The sequence below is a fragment of the Lepidochelys kempii genome, chromosome 1 (genome assembly GCF_965140285.1).
Source record: "Lepidochelys kempii isolate rLepKem1 chromosome 1, rLepKem1.hap1, whole genome shotgun sequence".
NCBI lineage: Eukaryota > Metazoa > Chordata > Testudines > Cheloniidae > Lepidochelys > Lepidochelys kempii.
The window spans coordinates 243,996,879-244,015,692 of NC_136380.1; the positions used below are offsets into that span (position 1 = coordinate 243,996,879).

Here is an 18,814-nt window from a genome sequence, read left to right on the forward strand (position 1 = left end):
CTTTCTAGCCATGTGGAAGCCATGATAACTAGGGATATAACGGTGGAATAATATTTCCAAAGTGAGCAAGTGTGATGGGGAAGATATCTCTGCATCCAGCTTGTACAAAGAGCTCCTATCTTGGCAGAAATGAAGGGCCAGTAGCCAATGACAATGCAGCTATGTAGGGGGCTCAGAGGGAGAGATCAAACCCTTCCTGCTTGAGTAACACAAAAGAATCCTCGGGAGAATCTTGAAAACAATTGACTCTGACATCTTAAGTGACTGAGTGAGAAGATGTACAAAGAGGTTGGTAAATTAGCAACAACTTGAATTAACTTGCTCTGATGGTGCTGCAGATTTTAGTCCCAGAAAGAACACAAGGCCACAGTATGATCTCAGAAATGCCTACGCAAATCTAGAGTAACTTCACTGAAGTAATTCCAGATTTATACTGGAGTGAAATCAGAATCTTGCTCTCAGAGTTATTAGGCTGGTACAAACTACGCTTTACCCCAGTGCAGAAGGTCCACACTAAGGAGTTGCATTGGAGTAGCTACACTAGTGCAAAACCCCTCGGGATAGTCAAGGCTTTGGGAGAAGATTCTGGTATGTGGTCTGTGAATGTGAACTGAGTACAGCAGGTTTGGTTCCATAATTACAGGAGAGAGGAGGAGAAATCTGAAAAAAAAAATGGAGATGGGCCCTATATTTGAATAAATGTACATAAGGATGGCCATACTGCGTCAGACCAATGGTCTATCTAGCCCAGTATCCTGTCTTCTTACAGTGGCCAATGCCAGGTGCTTCAGAGGGAATGAACAGAACAGGTAATCATCAAGTCATCTTCCCCATTGCCTATTCCCAGCTTCTGGCAAACAGAAGCTAGGGACCTGCCTATCCTGGCTAATATAGATGGACCTATCCTCCGTGAACTTATCTAGTTTTTTTCTTTAACTCTGTTATAGTCTTGGCCTTCAGAACACCCTCTGGCAAAGAGTTCCACAGGTTGAATGTGTGTTGTGTGAAGAAATACTTCCTTTTGTTTGTTTTAAACCTGCTGCCTATTCATTTCATTGGGTGACCCCTAGTTCTTGTGTTATAAGGAGTAAATAACATTTCCTTATTTACTTTCACCACACCAGTCATGATTTTATAGACCTCTATCATATCCCCCCTTAGTCGTCTCTCTTCCAAGATGAAAAGTAATGTAATGGGAATGGGTTTCACTTGCCTCCCATGACCAAACCCACATTTACCCAAAAGGCTCATCTGAGAAGGTACCATGAGGACTTTCTCATTTGAGCAGGTATAGTGTGAGCCACCTTGAAGATGCACCTCCTAATGGACTAGAACTAGAAAGCAGAAGAACTAGATAGAAACATCTTTTCTAAGGAAAAACTCAGAATTTGAAGGAAAAAAATCCCGAAATGAGTCAAGGCCCTAATACTGCAAGAGTAGCTAAGATCTGCAATGTTTTCATGCCTGTAGTTTTCTCCTGTCCTTGAAAGTAAAGCAGTTTTTTGTTCTGTTTCAATCTCCCTCATGAAGATTATAGCAACAGCCTATCCTCCTGCTAGGTCCCTAGTCAACAAGGGAAGAGACACTCCCCCAACCTCCTATGTGAAGCCATGGGAAAGAAGGGGCTCCATTTGGCTGTTAAATTCTTCCTTAGATGCCCAGTGAGCCTGAGAAGCAATTTTCCAACTGTTTATAACTTACTGTTTTCAAGACATGGCTAGGAGACTATTTCTTAGGGAGAACCAGCCCCATAACAGGTCATCAGATTTGGAGGCGTTATTCAGCCATTTTGAATTATTGATGAGCAAGTAAAACAAAAAAAAATCTCCTTTTTTTTCCTCAACTAGGAAATTGTGTGTGGGATGGTGGGTGTTGTCACTTTTTCTACTCACAATCAGTTGAAGGGTTTTTTTCCCCTCAAGATTTCATACCCCTGTGTCAGATGAGACCAATCATAGAATGTTTCGGTCTCACCTAAGAAAGTTATAACTTAAGAGCATGTGAAAAAAGGGGGTAAGCAATGAACATAATCTTAGCTTTTTCTCCCAGCAAAAGCTATAACAATAATTCCTGAATATGCAACAGGATGATGGTTCACATGCAGTAGGTAAAGAATATAAAGGTATACCAAATGTGCAAAAATATGTCTTTATGACCCTACAGAAACAAACCTCCTACAGCCCTAAATTATAATACCATTAAAAAAGTTACAAACCTATTACATGAAGAATCTGCACAATGTTGCTTAATGGCTTTTCCATTGTTCACTGTTATTTCTGTGATGCATTGCTATCTATTGCTATTGTCAGCACTCAAGAGAAAATGTCATTTAAACATTGTGTATGTTTGTGTATGTGAACACACACATGCACACACAATCTGCAGCAGATCCTCAGCTGGCGTAAATTGGCATAGTTCCATTCAAGTCAATGCAGCTGTGCTGTTTTATACCAGCTGTGGATCTGCTTTTCTGTGTATAAAAATAGAAACTAAATACCGTCACTTTGATCTTGGTCATAAATGAACACTAATGTACATTCAAACACATTCTCATGCACACATGTATGCATGCCCACTTATATACACACAATCATCTTACTAATTATGACAATAAATTTATGCTGCTTCCTTAACTGGAGCTTTTAAGAATACTTAGCTCTTACCTAGTGTTTTTCATCTCTATGTCTTCAAGTGCTTTACAGCAGAAAATAAGTATAATTATACCCATAAATAGGTGAAGTGATTTAGTAGGTCATTGGCAGTACTGGGGATAAAGTTACATCTCTTGATTCCAAGTCCAGTACCCTAGCTCAGGAGTTCTCAAACTTTTTTTTGCTGGGACCCCCTTTGAAAACATTTCAGGCTGTTATTACCCCTTCCCCCATATCATGCTACCCTTACTTCTGCGCTGCTGCTGGTGGCGGTGCTGCCTTCAAAGCTAGGTGGCTGGAGAGCGGCAGCCACTGGCAAGGTGCCCAGTGAAAGCAGTGCAGAAGTAAGGATGGCAATACTGTGACCCCCCCTACAATAGTCCTGTGACCCCCTTTTGAGTCAGGACCTCCAGTTTGAGAAACACTGCCCTATTGGATATTGCCTCCCGAACTGAGCCACACTGCAGAATAAATTCTATAGCCAAGATTCACATCTTCCTATCCAAGGTTTCACTGAGCACAACAGCCACATCTGGAGGGAATGCTAGAATACTATTAACTTAGCTTATGTTAGGCTACAGATCTTTTGGGGGAAAAATACATATTTTCCAGAGTTTACATGAAAGAAATTGGAGGAAAAAAGCCACAGTGCAACCTCATTTTAATCTGACCTCATAAATGATTCCTTCCCCTTTTGCTTATTTATTCTTCGTATTCTTCTACGGCCATGGATCACAAGCTACTGGTAATTTTATAACAAATGAAATATTTTTCTATCTGTTGCACAAAATACATTTCTGGCTTTCTATAGTGTTTTTCCTAAGGGGGAAATCAAAGAAGGTTTCTTACCAGAGATAAAGAGAGAGAAATAAACCATAGCTGAACTCAGAAACAAAGAGAGAAAGAGCAACATAGCTAGGGAGACACAAAGAAAATAACAGGCAAAACAGCAAGACAAATTAAAAAAAAAAAAAAAACAGGGGAAGCAAACCAAACAAGAAGCAGAAAGATTAAGATAGACAGCAGAGCTCTTTTCAGACTCTCTCTTGCACTAGGATTTCATGGCACGCAAAAACAATCAAAGGAGCAGGATCTGGATAGGCAAAGTGTCATTGCAACCTGGTATGTGTGTGCATGTGTACGGGCATGTATTTTTGAACCACTAGTGAGAAACTGAAATGAATAAAAGCGCAACCCTGCATAGATGATAGTCTCATGACCTGGCATGCTGCTAGGTCTAGAAGTAAATTTCTGAGCTCTGACTAACTCTGACCCATACCTCAGTTAACTTTGCATACAGTGCATGTAAAAACATGTATAATCATTGCATAATGTAAATACCATCTCAAATGCCCCACAGACTCTATCTCTAGGTTATAAAAACAAGGATTAACATTATACAAATTCAATTATTTATAAAGTGTGTGTGTGTGTGTGAGAGAGAGAGAGAGAATACACGAATGAAGACTAATTTTAACCCACAAAAACCAAGACACTGGACTATCAGTTGTGCCACTGAGTATAGTAGGAATCTCAGCACAGCGAGTGACCTTCCATACCACATCTGCTGCAATGCACAGGCACAGCAGAGAGGGTTATATGAATGGAATGGGTCCCCAAATGGTACCATTACCTGGCATTGATGTAGTGTTTCTTGCTAAAATGTACACTGTACCATTAGCAGTCACTGATGCAATGCGCCTCTGGCCAAGATTACCCATGGTTCTGCTAGCTTCTGGCCAGTATTTCCTGCCTCACCATTAGCAGGAATTGATATTGTGATCTTCTGGTTGGTATTTTGTGTGGCTTCATTACTGGCCATTGAGACCCTGTCTTAGCAGGAATTCCCAATGGTTTCATGAACAGACATATTCACCCTTTCACTTTGGACAAGATTTTATTTTACAACATTCCCAAGCAATAAGGGATTAACCCTTTTGTTTGTGATTGGATGGCAGTAAAAATGTTGCCCATGAGCCCACTCCTCCTAAAGATGGGAAGTAAAATTGTGCCCTAACCCTGTGTCTGCGTAGGAAAGTGATACCAAAAGAGCCAGACCAACAAAAAGTTCAATTATATGCAAGAATGCACTGAGCGCACAATCTACGTGATCAGAGAGCATCCAACTGGCTGTAACAAAACATGTAGCTGAGTGCAATCGAAACCAAAATAGAAGAAGCCTGTCTGCATCCCATGCCCATCTTCATTTGACCACTGGATGTTGTCTGGTATTTACCGTACCTTAGGCCATGGCCTCTCCTGTCCATAGGTCAGTACATCACTGCCATAGGCACTGACACCTTGTCCTTCTTATTGGGATTGCCTTTGACATCATTTCTAGGCACTGACTGCCTGTCCCCCTGGCCAGGATTTCATAGAGAATCATTACTTGCAGTTGCTTCCCTGGGTATGTCTACAATGCAATTAAAACCCTGTGGCTGACCCATGCCAATTGACTCCGGCTCACAGGGCTTGGGCTAGGGGCTGTTTAATTGTGGTGTAGACATTCGGGCTCAGACTGGGGCGCAGGCTCTAGGACCCTGCAAGGTGGGAGCGTCTCAGAACTCAGGCTGCTGCCTGAGCCTTGATGTCTACACTGCAATTAAATAACCCCTTAGCCCAAGCCCCGCAAGCCCGTGTGTGTCAGCTAGCATGGGCCAGTCACAAGTATTTAATTGAAGTGTAGTCATATCCCCTGGGTCCCCAGTTGGTACTTCCCATGATTTCATTACTAGGCACAGATACTTTCATGTGCTAGCATTATTAAAGCACTAATGCCAGTCCAGCCCTGCCTCCGGGATTTCTTTCCAGGGAATGGCACTCTGTTGCTCTGGCATGGGTTTTGTATGGTATCAATTCCGCAAATGCAGGTGCTGGCTCTGTGACTGGGATTGCCCATGGCATCATTGCTAGGCATTCAAACTCTATTCTTGCAGCTAGGATTTCAAATGATATTGTTTCTGGACATGGACTTTTTGTCCCTCTAGCAGGTATTTCTCATGGTATTGTTACCAGCCATTAACTCCAATCCCTTTGTCTGGAATTTTATGTGGTGTCATAACCAGGCACTGGTGCAGATTTTACATGATCATTCAATTCATTTCATACTGTGGATTTTTGGAACCATTACGGATATACCTTAAAATGGGATATAGATAGCCTCAAATAGTTTATTTTCATTTTCCTCCCTCTTGAGCTATTTAGTCAAATTAAATGTTGTTCTTAAAATGTCTGTGAGCTTTTCTACATCGGGGCTTTAGCCATCAATGTAGCTGCGGTGATGTAACTCTCTACCATCTGAAACTAGGGTAAGCCACATTGCTGCAAGTCACTGCTTACACATCTACAATAGGTTTTGCATTGGGGCAATACCAGTGCAGCTAAAGCAGTGGCTCAAACCCCAATGTAGTCAATCTCTGAGACAGTTAGTGCATTTCTTCTGCATTTCATCCCCAAAATGAAATGCATGGGGATTTGTGGTGTGCAAGGAATGCAGGATTATTGCAGTATTTTTATTATTTTTACTGGTGCAATGCGCAAATATGGCAAAATATGTTAATAGTGATAATAAACCCACAAAATTTACAGTAATTAATTGAAATCAGTGGGATTTTGTCTAATGCCTTTACCCTGGAGATAATCCATAAAAAGAACATTAATGCATAGTTTAAAAAGAAAAATTATGGAAAGCAGCACTTCTGCATATGCAGTAGCTTCATTTTAAAGTTACGTAATTAGGCTTTTTAAATTAAACAAAAAATGTAGCACATGGCCTCTGTCCATAGCAAAGACTAAGTGGGTGTAACATCTAGCTCTCTCAAACCATGTCTTAGAATCATAGAATCTCAGGGTTGGAAGGGACCTCAAGAGGTCATCTAGTCCAACCCCCTGCTCAAAGCAGGACCAATCCCCAATTTTTGCCCCAGATCCCTAAATGGCTCCCACAAGGATTGAACTCACAACCCTGGGTTTAGCAGGCTGATGCTCAAACCACTGAGTCTTCTTTATTACAGGGTAAGATAAAACTACCCATCTGATACATCCCAACAAAAATAAAATAAAACTGGTTTCAGCTCAGTGCAAATCCAAATAGTTTATAAACCCTTGGAAAATGTGGTTTTGTAAAACTTGTACCATGAGATGCTTCTTGCAGGAGAGATGGTCTTGTGATCCAAACATAGAGCTGAGATTCAGCTGAACCAGGTTTTGTTCTGGGCTGTGTCACAGGCATCGAGTGTGATGCTGGATAAGTCACTTTGTGTCTTTGCTTCACCCTGCTTCACATAAACAGGGATAATAACTCTGCCTCAGATTAATATATGTAAACTTCAGTGAGATCTTTGGATGGAAGATTCTATAGATGTTCAAAGTATTTGTATCACAATTTATAATTATTCTTTATATGACAAAGGACTTTGCCACCTAAGCAGTAGGAGCAAATTCTGCAGTCCTTACTCAGGCACAGCTCCCATTGGGGGAATTTCATTTGTGTAAGGACTGCAGGATTTGACCCATTTAGACTCAAGAGGCCAAATTAATCTCTGCTGGATTTCTCTGGTACATACAATGAAGCATCTCAAGGGACTAGCAATGAAGGGTGTTCTTCTGATAAAGATAAGGAGGAAGAATTATACCCAGTACATTTGGGGATACTTTAGAATGGTCTCTTAAGACAAGAGGTTGCCTAATAAGGGTGATCTGAGGCATGCTAATTTGGGAACCTGTATTTCTGCGGCAACACATTCCAGAATGACTGACCTTATTTTTTGTTTTTAAAGCAGTAATTGAGGCACTTATGCAATAGACTCCTAGGTAGAAAGAGATATATGCCACAGGATAATAATCAGACTAATTCCTGCTGAGAAATATCTATGTAAATCTTTTCTCCTACCTCTCCTTTCATAGGTAAGTTCTGCATTGACGTTCTCACTGACATGCACCAGCAATTAACTGTCCTCTGCATACCTGATGAATTTCCCCCCCCATTTCCAGAGAAAAGTTTGGAATGCACAGATTTTTTTATTTAAAATGTAGATTTTTTTTTTTTACTGCTGAGAAGAAAAATAATAAAATGAATGACCCCAAACTTTATTAAAAACAAAGGGCCTGTGTTTTTCCGCAGGCCCCTTGAGGTCAAGATGGATAGTCACTTGTCTAAAAGCTTAGCTGTTCACTTCCATCCAAGGTTTATGGTGAGCTGGCTCATGAGGGATCTCAACCGTGGCCCAAAATACGAGAGACCTCTGGGTTGTGCCTGAGGTGGGAGGGAGCATTACAACTGTATTTAAACAAGCTGTCTGGGCCCTTCAGTTTTGTGACAAACTGATGAAGTTCCACTGTTAGGCAATAACTGACCTGGTACTTCTTTTAAATCACTTTAAGCCCTGCTTCCACCCATCACATTCCTATAAGATCTGATTTCTGTTCCATTTAGAGTGGCCATTTTCTCTCCTGATTATTATTCAGGTCTTACAGTCCTGGTCAGAAAGACCAGGGGAGGGAGAGGAAATTTAAGAGAACATTGGATTTTAGAAATTATAATATGGCAATACCATGACTGGGGGTATGGGGGAAGGAAGGAGGTGAAAAATCTTTGCTATCTAGGGTCCTTTCCACACACCATGTCTTCTGAATCAAATTTCCGCTATTGTTGCGTAAAAGCCTAAATGCAACTCTGAAGTTGGCCAATTGGATCTTAGTGAATACTAGGCACACTGTCAAAAGGAAGTGAAAGATCCTCCACATTCAAGATGCCTTTAGATTAGATTTTGTTGTCTCTTTGATTTCCCTCTAGCATTTGCAGAGGAGAGAGGATGAAACCCAGTGTACCTAATCAATAAAAGACAATGAACCTGCTAAAGTGAGGAGTTTAGACCTTTTTCAATCTCATAAATTTCTTTTTATACAAAGATTTTGGTTTGCCTAAGATATAGGAGGAAATAGAAGCAGGCTATTTTAATCCTCCTGAGTGAAGAGAGCTTCAGGGATTGCTATGTTATCCCTGGCAGCAGTCCTGATTTTTCACAAATCACTGTGTATGTGTCAGAGATCAGCAGTGTCCTTAATGCTCCTCGGCGTGTGCAGTTTGATATGACATAATAAGAAATTTACAGGATTTTTTTCCCCAAGCAAACCCCACTGCAAAAATGCAAGGTTTATAAAGGAGATATTCAGACTTGTGCATTGAAACTGACTCTTCAATCTGTCTAATGACGTATGTGAGAAACTATATTCAGATGAAAGGAAAACCTTGCCAATGTTATGTACCTAATATTGGCTTCACTGCAGGGATTCACTGTTCAAAAACAATGCGCTTGATTCTGCACTTATATGGGTTTCACAGTGGTGTAACTCCACTGAATTTATTCTGAATTTACAGTAGTATACAGGAGAACAGAATCTGTTCCTATGTGTTTTTAAATCTTCTTACAATGCATAGTGAATAAGGGCCCGCTCCTGCAATGGTTTACTATCCAGCATAGCACTTACTACCATGAGTATTGCCACTGAGCTCAGTAAGTAGGGTTTTCAGGATTGAGCCTGCAAATTATAAGCTTTTAGAGGCTTTTGGTGTGAAAAGTATATTGTACATATAAGGTGCGATATAAATTACTTTAATTGTCATTTCTGCATCACTTCTGACTTAGTCATGAGCCAGACCCTCAGCAGGTGTAAAGCACTGAGAATATAGCCTCATGTTTCTAACTGCCCTTCTGTATTCAAAACAAACACAGCAAGGAAGGGTTCCTTTTCTGGAAAAAGAGGGAGAAAAAAACCCATGATCTGGGCTCAGAACTGTGCTGAGGAGGATCTTTTTTGCTTCAACAACATCAGGAAGAAACGGATACACTTTAATCTAGATGAGAAACAGTTTTGGTTTTACCATCAATGTGAGCTTCTTTGTTATATGCCATAGGCATATAAGCATTCTACATGCTCTTTCTTCTGTTCCTAAATTTACTTACTCTGACTTTTGACCAGAAAAGACCCTGCTGTTTCCAAACCACTTAAGTAAAGGCAGATCAGATATCTAGCTCAGTTGTAATTGCAAGCTGGTGAGCTGATGGGACTTACTGGCTGCATAAAGCAGAAAATTTAACTCTCCAGTATTATTCTCTTTTGGTGTTGGACTGCTAGTCCTTGTATACTATCCGTACACACACATATCATTATTAGCATTCAGTATTAGTATTCATGCTATCTCTGTTAGGCCAGCAAAAAATACTTTCTCCCTTTAAAAAGCTGGACAGGTGACAGACACTTCTTTGGGGGGGGGGGCTCTAAACCCAGAAAACTGAGATGGGCACCCTAAATATCATAACTGGATAACATCTATGTTTATGTGTATGCATAGTCCTGATATGTAATATACTAAGGCACCCCCACAGGTGAGAAAATCCCCTCTGTGTCAGACAGGGACGCTTTTTTTCCAGCGACCAGCCGCACAAGCCTGATGAAAACAAATCCTGCCACACGGCCGCCGCTGTCCTTTGCAAAGCCTCCTTCCCTGCCTTGCCTACACTGAGATCAGCTGCGAGCAGAGACTTGTTTATTTGTGACAGAGAACAGCCCGAGCACGGGGCTGGCGTGTGTGCCCCGAGCGGGCTGGATGCGACCAGGGACAGCAGCCACACACACCAACCGACGACCCAAGCGGGAGGAAAGCGGCTGGTGCCCTTCGGAAGCAGCAGCCGCGCGGCTCCTTGCGCTCCCGCTGGAGAGCACAGCTAGGGAGGGATTCCCCCACCCACCCCCGCATTTTCCGTGGCAGGGAGCCGCGGGGTTACATCCCAGTTACCTCGTGGCGCTCGGCCAGGAAAGAGCCATCGGTCTCCCCCCACCCCCACCCCCACTTACTCTGGTCGCCTGCTCAGGGCGCCTTTGCCGATGGCCGCGGCGGGTTTGTGCTGGAGGAGGGCGGCGCAGCAGCCCCTCTCCCTGCTGTCCTTCTCCGGGTGGTGCTGATGGGGCTGGAGCGGGGGGTGCTGGTGAGCGGGAGCCCGGCTGCCGCCGCCGCCGCTGGGGCCCGGCTGAGCCTGCCTGCTGGGGAGCGGCTGCGGCGCCGGGAGCTGTTGGGGGTGCTGAAGCGGCGCCGGCTCGGGCTGCGGCGGGGGAGCCGGCGGGCGCGGCGGGGGCTCGGCGGCGGGAGCCGGGTGCTGCTGGCGGAGGCTGCGGTTCTCGGTGCTGAGCTCGTCCAGGCGCCGCTCCAGCTCGTCGATGCGCTGGCGCTGGGTGTGGATGAGGCTCTGCTGGTTCTGCACGATGGCGGTGAGCTCCTTCAGGTAGAGCACGGCGCGCACCGGGTTCTCCAGCAGGCTCTCCATGCCCCGGGCCCGGGCCCCTCCGCCCGCCGCGCGCGCACACACCCGCTCCCAGCAAGGCCGGCTGGCGCCAGCCTCTGCCCCCTCGCGTCGGGCGCGGGCGGAGAGAGGCGCGGGGGGAGGTCTCCTCGGGAGGGCCCACCCCCTGCTACTGGAGGGACAGCCCCTGCGAGCGCCGCGCAGGTAGCCGGGGCGGGGGAGGGGGCTGGGCAGGGAACAAAGCGAAGGGGCTGGGGAGAGGCAGGTGGGACGGGGAGGGCGTGGCTCGGGAAGGGAGAAGAGGAGAAAAGAGGGGGGTTGGAGGGGGAGCAAGGAGGGGAAGTCCCCCTCCCCCATGGCTCCCCTTTCCCGCCCCTCGCTGAGCTAGTGCCCAGGGGGTTGTGCTCCAGCCTGCCTTTTCATGGCTGCAGAGAAAGTTACTTTGCAGCTCAGACCACTTCCTTCTCCATGTGATAAAGTCATGGCCCAAACCAAGGGGGAGGCTGGCAGCAGCCGGCAGTTACATCACAGACACCCACACCACATCCCCTGGGGTCAGGGCCCCCAGCAGCAGCCGGGCTCCCGCTCTCTGGGTGTCCTCGTCACCGTTTCTCCCACCCCCACGAGTGGCATTTCTAGATGCTGCTGCTTTCCTCCATAATGACGCAGGGATTTTTTTTTTCTTTCTAAAAAGTGACTACAATAATTCTGCCGGGGTTTGTCTGGTCCTGGCTTTTTACTTCCCCTGTTAACATGCAGGAGGCAGGACTGAACATGTACCTGGTGGAGGAGTGATCAAGGAGAGTAGATGGTAGAAGGAATTCTTCCTTAGGAGCCTGGTGGTTCCCCTGAATATTTCCTCTCCCTTTTCTATTTCAGAATAAAATGGGACAGAAAGTTCAGTTCTACTCTGGGAAAAGAAGCTCTGTAAAAATAATGTCCTGGGGGCTTCCTGCTTACTGGCTGTCAATTTCCATATCAAATGTGTTCATTTCACAAGAAATAACATTTTTTTCTCTGATTACAGCCTACAAACTCCACATGGGATCTGAGAGACAAGCTGGGCTCTTTCATTCTTATGCATCATCATCATCACCAGTAATAAAGCATGTGCTGTCCAAATTCTATCCTCAGTGACACCTGTGTGACCTCATAAACAATTCTCTTGATGCACAAGAAGGAAAAGAATTCAGTTCCCTCTCCCATCACTATTTTGGCTCTGCAAAGCTAACAGGAGTAAAAAGCAGTAACATCTTATTTCACTCACTCACATCAGAAGATATGACTAAACAAACACAGAGTGCAGACCTGTAGAATTAAAAGGAACCATTTTATAGTCACATTTCAGAGTTGAACTGCATCCAGCTAGCTTTGCAGGCCAGCAAAGGCCATGTCCATGGCCTCCTTTACTGGGGAACCTAAAGATATCAAGAAAAATTTCAGTTTCAATTATGATCAAGGATAAGCCTTGTGCAGCTAGCCTTGAAAATGTAAACTGATGCAAACAGATCACCTGGAAAGGAACTTGTCAGTGATTCCTTCTAAGTCAGTCCTCTCACAGCCAATTAGGGATGGCTTTTGGGGTCCAAAAATCCACAACCATAGGCTCCTTGATTTTTGGGAAGACCCCAGATCAATTCACAGCAGTTAAGAACAAGGCCACCCAGCCTACCACAAATGGCAGTAGGGATACCACAAGCTCCCTACCATCCAAATACCTGGGACAGGTGAACCAAACCAAGAAGATCTCTTGCCACAAGGTGGGGCAGTTCAATAACATGGAACACACTATTGGCTAGTGGACTAATGGCCTGATTTAATGGCCACTGAAGTCAGTATTAAGACTCTTTTTGACTCCCTGGGGCACTGGATCAGGACCTAAACAAGGGACTGAGAGCAAAGGGTTAATCCTAGCTCTGACACTGACCTCTATGGCCTTTGTCATGCTATATACTGGTAAGTATACAAATTTGAAAATTTGAATGCCTAAAATGAGCACCTAAATCCAGAGATCCTGAGCTTGTGCAGATCCCATTGTCTTAAAAAAAGAAACAAACAAGCCAATTTTGTTTAGGTGCCTCAATATGGCTTTAAATGCTGAATTTTTACACCCACATTTGACAAGATTCATCTTACCTTCTCTACACCTTAGTTTCCACATCTGTAAACTGGAAATAATATCCACCTCCCTTGCAAGGATGTGGTGAAAATTAAATAGAACATGCTAGTTTGTGCCATACAAGCTCTCAAATTCATAAATCCTCCTTGTGTAGAACAATGTGCAAAGAGGGTTGTGGGAGAAGCAGGCCCATGGTGCATTGGGGCTAGCATCCTTGGCAAAGCAGGGGGATTGGGTCTGGGGAATTGTGATACAAGACACAAGCTGATAAGTAGGGAAAGGTGGAATTGTAAAAGCTAGGTAAGTTTGGCAGGGGGTGTCAAAGAGCCATATTGCTAACTGTACAAGATGTCCTAGGCCCTTTAAGGAAGCCTACTGATCCAGTACCACCTCAGTCTTGGTTCAGTCCTGAACACGGGCATTCTGGGGAATGTAGTCCAGAGGAACCAATGGAAATTGTAGACTGGCAGAAATATTATATATATTATAAATATAATTGTAGACTGGCAGAAATATTATGTGTGTGTGTGTGTGTGTTGCCTTTTGCCTAGTAAGAGGGAGAGATTGATTGAGGTTCACTCCTCCAATGGAGAAAAAGCTAGGCTATTTTAAATTCTCAGTCCAGTTCTGTGTGTAGTGGCAAGACCATAGTGGAGAGGGCCCCTTTATTGCTTGAGTGGGTGAGTGAGGGTGGGTTGTAAAAAAATCATTTTGCAAGTCCACCTAAAAGTACTAAAGCTAGCTCTGGTGTGCAGTTTTCATGGAAATACCAACTGACCAAAAATGGTTTTTCTGACGGATGATTAGAAACGTCTAAAGAGCTACAATATGTTGCTGAAATGTTAGAGGGCACCTGAATCACCGCAGCTGCTCCAGCACCTCCAAGGTGTCCTTGCAGCTATAGCGGGTATGTGTGTATACATATATATAGAGAGAGAACCAGGGTTATGTTACCCCTGGTCACTCCCCAGGCCCAGCATATGATCCTAGCAACCCATCTTCCCTTCTGGGAGTGCCACATAGGACAGGAGCTCCCCAACTCCTGAGGAGAAGGGTGAGAGAAAGCCAGGCTAGGATCTCCTCAACCACCCCTGGTCCAGTGGCCCATTTCCCCCCTGCCCCCCGCGCTTTTCCTCCTCCCCCCAGGATAACAGCTTTTTTCCTGCTGCTGGTTATGGTAGCTCAGGTGGTAGCAGTCTGTGCTGCAGTTCAAACATGCCTGATGATGCATAATGGGGAAGTTGTTACAGTTGGACAAAATGGGATTTGTTTTTACCTTTTTCCTAAACGAAACGAAACCAAACCAAACCACACAACATACATCTTAGGAAATAACATACAAAAGCTCTACATTAAAAGAACGTTATTTTGATTCCAAAGTCCATAACGTGAAAGTTAGGAAATGCTAGCTTTGCAGTTGTCTGTGCAACCTTAATTCAGCCTCCTCCTTGTGCCTGTGGAGGGGTCTTTAACTACATGATCCATACTATTTTTCACCCGCAGGACCCTACTTCATTCAGTGCACAGGATGGATGTATGAAGGACGATAGCACTAATTATGTAAATAGACACAAGTGACTGGCTCCTCAGGTGCACCAGAATGCTGTTTGGCAGGGGGCATTATGCAACATTTCCATCTCCCATCCATACTCTTGGGGGGCAGCCAGGGGCTGAGTCATCACCCATTGCAAGTTAGCAGCTGCTTTAACAGCTACTTACAATAAATTGCTTGCAAACAGCTTATAGACCAAAAATTATTTGCAGGAATTAGATGAATAATTTCAAATAGCTATTCAAATATCAAATAGATATTCCAGAAAATTACAATGTCCTCATGCATTATTCATAGGGTATACATCTAATGAAGGATTCTTTCACTCAGAATTGTTCACTTAGGGCCTGATACAAACCCCATTAGTTCCTCATATATTTATATTTTCATGCATCATGTTCATATAGAGTGGGATCCCACAACCCTTACTCATCTGAATGTCATCATTGAATTCATTTGGGCTACTTGGCTGAATAAGATTTGAAGGATTAGACCCATGGTCTGCTTTTTTATTTTTACCACTGTTGTCACAAAAATCTGCACAACTGTCATCTCCAAACAAAGAGGCTGACTAGCTCCTCTGAAGAAAATGTCTCTGAGTGGCTTTTGCTATGTAGAATTAATTGATTAAGTGAGCACAGCTTTATTCCAGAGAAAGAGGCAGGAGACAAGGTAACATTTTGTGACATTAAAAGGAAAAGTACATTCTAAAGAGGGACCTTGCTACCTTTTAATTTGCTGTAAATATTGCAAGGTTTCAATAGCAGAGATCAAATACAGTCAAGAATTTTTTAAAAAGTGAAAAGTTTACACATCTCATCTAATTATACAATACGGAATTTGTACCTTTCCTGATGAGTAGATGTTTTAAAATATTTATATATCAGCTTGGCTGACTGAACAAAAAAAATGTATTATAAAAAACTAAAATATGTATACTTAACACATCTCAGATCCTTATGTTTGATTTATAAAACAAAATCATTTCCCCTTGCTTTTGATTTTGGGATATCAGTATGAATTAACAATTAAACAGTCCTGTCATGCATGAGTTCACCTTACTGCAGATTTCCTTTCGAAGACTGTAGGTAAGATTCCTGAGTATGCTTCTCAATGGTTAAAGTTGGGGAATGGGAACCAGGACACATGGGGATGGTTCCTGGCCCTATTCGCATCTGGTTCAAAACCCACTGGAGTCAATGAGAGTCTTTCCACTGACTTCAGTAGGTTTTGGATCTAGACCCACAATGATTTGCTGTGTGACCTTGGACAAATCACATATGGTATGTCCACACTGCAATAAAAATCCTACAGCACTGTGACAGGGTGTATCAACCCAGTAACCGTTAGCCACTCCCTGTGAGCCCAAGAGGCCTTGCCCCTTTCTCCTGCTGGGCATGCTCCAGCTGGAGACAGGGTATAAAAGGAAGAAGCTCAGCTCAGACTGGGTTGACTGAGGAGGAGAGTGGTTGTAGGCTACAAGCTCCTGCTAGGAAGCTGCCAGTGCTCCAAACAGAGGAAGCCGAACCCATCAAATCTACTGTGGGACCCCAGCCAATCACAGAGACAGAGGGAGGCAAGTGGCTGCTACCCTGAGAATAACCACCAAAGCTGGTATCCTGGGTAGGAAGCAGTGTAGGGAACACATTTAATGAAATAGGAACCGGAACCTGACATTGGGACCACTTGTTCTACAGGGCCGTGGGTTGGGACCTGGTGGTATAGGGTGGGCCTGGGTTCCCCTATCCCTTCTCGCACCCACTACAGGGACCAGTGACTGCCCAGGAGCCTAGGTGCCATGGCCTAATATTGAGTACTACTACCTGAGACAGTAGACACTGGTGCATGGCCCAGCTTTACTGATTCTGGCCGCGAGGCCTCATGACCCTGTAAACAGGGCAAGTTGTCCCTTCTCTGCCCTTTCAGCCTGGTGCCCCACAACAGGCACCGAGTCTCAGAGCTTGGGCTGCAGGGCTAAAAATAGCAGTGTAGACATTTTTGGGCTCAGGCTGGAGCCTGGGCTCTGAGACCCTCCCTCCTCCTGTGATTTCAGAGCCCAGGCTCCAACCTGAGCCCAAACTGAGTGTCCACATCTTCTGAGACTCCTCCAGTGCTCCTCCTCATCTCGATGCTTCCTGAGTATTTGAAAAGGGACATGCACACCACGAAATCAAAAAGGAAGCAGGAAGGCAAGAAAAGAAAAACACAATATGGTTTTCATGGCAAGGTGCAAGAGGGTATTTGAGCCAAACAGCGACTCTGGAGGATTATTGCAGTGGTAATAAATTACAAATAATACAACAAAAAGTTCTTCTAAATTAACCTTCTAAAAATGGAATGTGAAGGTCCCAATCTTGCAGAGAGGTGAATGATTCCAAGCAACTGAGAGGACTAGGCACATTGTAGGAGGTACTTCAGCATCTTCTAGGCTCAAGCTCTCAAAGTTAGTCATTGTCCAAACCTGTCACTTTGAAGTGGGGCCTAATCCCAAAGCCCATCCAGTAGGCTTTGGATCAGGCATTTATTGGTGCCCTGCCATTTGTATGTGTCAGTAGTTATGATTTATTTAAAAACTCCCTTTTTGCACTTCTTTGTACTCCATTTCATACACAAATGACTGGGGGGTGGCTTGGATTTTGAAATGACCCTGGAAACATTCTCTTTGTTTATTTTTGTAAATTTTCTGTGTGCTGCATTTTTACAGAGATCAGCACACACCAAAAAAGAGGCAAAACACAACGAACCGTGACAAAATATATACAAACAATAAAACAGCACAAATTAACTATAGAAAAATGAAAGCAGTCTAAAACAATATAGACCAAAGTAAATCATGCCCAATAAGCGTAACTATAATAATAAACATGCCTTATCTATGTCAGATCCACCAGTCATAAATATTTATTTAGGTAACAAATGGCTTATTGACAGAATCTGAATTTGGGATTTCTCTCTATCCTCCAGTCTAAGTAAATATGAAGTGTCTGCCAAATCTGCCAATATAAATCCTACCAATGTCATAGGGATCATCATACTTAATAAATTAAATGAGAGAGAGAGGAGGAGGGAGACTGTTTTTGTCCTACTAATAGGACGTATAGAAAAAAGGTTAGAGAGACCAGGTCACGTCAGTGTTACAGCCACATTGAAAGTGATGTGAACAGGATAATAAATTGGGGGAATGTGTTCCCTTTTTCCTTCAGTGGTTGCAGCTATGGTTCAATCCTATAAATTGCTCCATGCAGGCGGATGCATGGAACCTCATAGGAGTAAATGGGGCTCTGCCCAAGTGCAGTAATCTGCCTGAGTGGAGCAGCTTGCTGAACTAGGGTTTATGTTTGTAATTCTTTCAGTGGACGAAGAAGTATTTCATTATTATGGGATGGATCCTGCTATCAATGAAGCAAGTAACAAAATCTCCATTGACTTTAGTAGGAGCACGCCCACTCCTTTAGATTTAAGAAACAAATTAAAATTAATCTCCAGCAGCAGTTAGGAAAGGAAATGGATAAACCAGTTATTAATGAATGCAAAAATGGCATTAATGCAACATGCAGGTTGCAGTTAAAATCCAACATTGTGTAAAAATGGAGCAGTTAAGATTGTAACAGCATTGGGAACTCTGCCAAAATGCTCATCTTTTATCTTTCATCATATGGATTTTTAGGATATAAACAATAATATACCAGGCTGCATATTTAATTAACAAAACAAGGCTAGAAAATACCACATATGGCTGAACTGATGTAGCTTTTGGCACTAATTTTGCATTTCCTGACCTGTGAATTTAACAGTTCAAACTCAGGTCCAAATTCTGTCTGCCCCAGTGCAGATGTGCTAGAGCTGAGAGAGAGGACACAGGGAGCTGCTTTTCCATCACCTTGTGTACCTGCACAGGATATAGCCATAATGCTGCAGGCTACAGTCCTTGGTTGGGTCTTCACAGGGGAATTTAGTAAAAAACCTCACTGATGCTACTACTGGTTAAGCCATGCCAGGAATAGCACTGGCGGGAGCCCAAGTGTACAGGGCCAGATTAAGAAAGGGGCTTTAGGAGCTGCATCCCAGAGCCCATGCTCCAGGGGGCCCCACAAAAATAAATCACAGGCACCAATCTCCAGGGTGCTCAGGCTGCCTGCCCTGGCCCCTACGCCACTCCCAGAAGCAGCTGGTTGCTGGCATATCTCTGCTG

At 43.8% G+C, this 18,814-nt stretch overlaps 2 protein-coding genes across 7 annotated transcripts in view; one reads left to right on the forward strand and one right to left on the reverse strand.

Moving 5' to 3' along the window:
* The window catches only part of IQSEC3 (IQ motif and Sec7 domain ArfGEF 3), a 127,754-nt gene extending 116,355 nt beyond the window's left edge, over positions 1 to 11,399 (reverse strand). For 4 of the 5 annotated variants that reach the window (XM_073321064.2, XM_073321055.2, XM_073321036.2 and 1 more), the window contains exon 1: positions 10,509 to 11,399. In XM_073321064.2, the coding sequence (XP_073177165.1) occupies positions 10,509 to 11,308 (800 nt within the window). In that variant the 5' untranslated portion in view covers positions 11,309 to 11,399. The remainder of the gene's footprint in view (positions 1 to 10,508) is intronic. The other variant, XM_073321028.2, reaches the window with a different exon arrangement.
* Positions 10,767 to 18,814, forward strand: part of WASHC1 (WASH complex subunit 1) — a 97,552-nt gene continuing 89,504 nt past the window's right edge. The window contains exon 1 of one of the 2 annotated variants that reach the window (XM_073321174.2): positions 10,767 to 10,933. The gene's annotated coding sequence lies outside the window, so the exon portion shown is untranslated. The remainder of the gene's footprint in view (positions 10,934 to 18,814) is intronic. The other variant, XM_073321167.2, reaches the window with a different exon arrangement.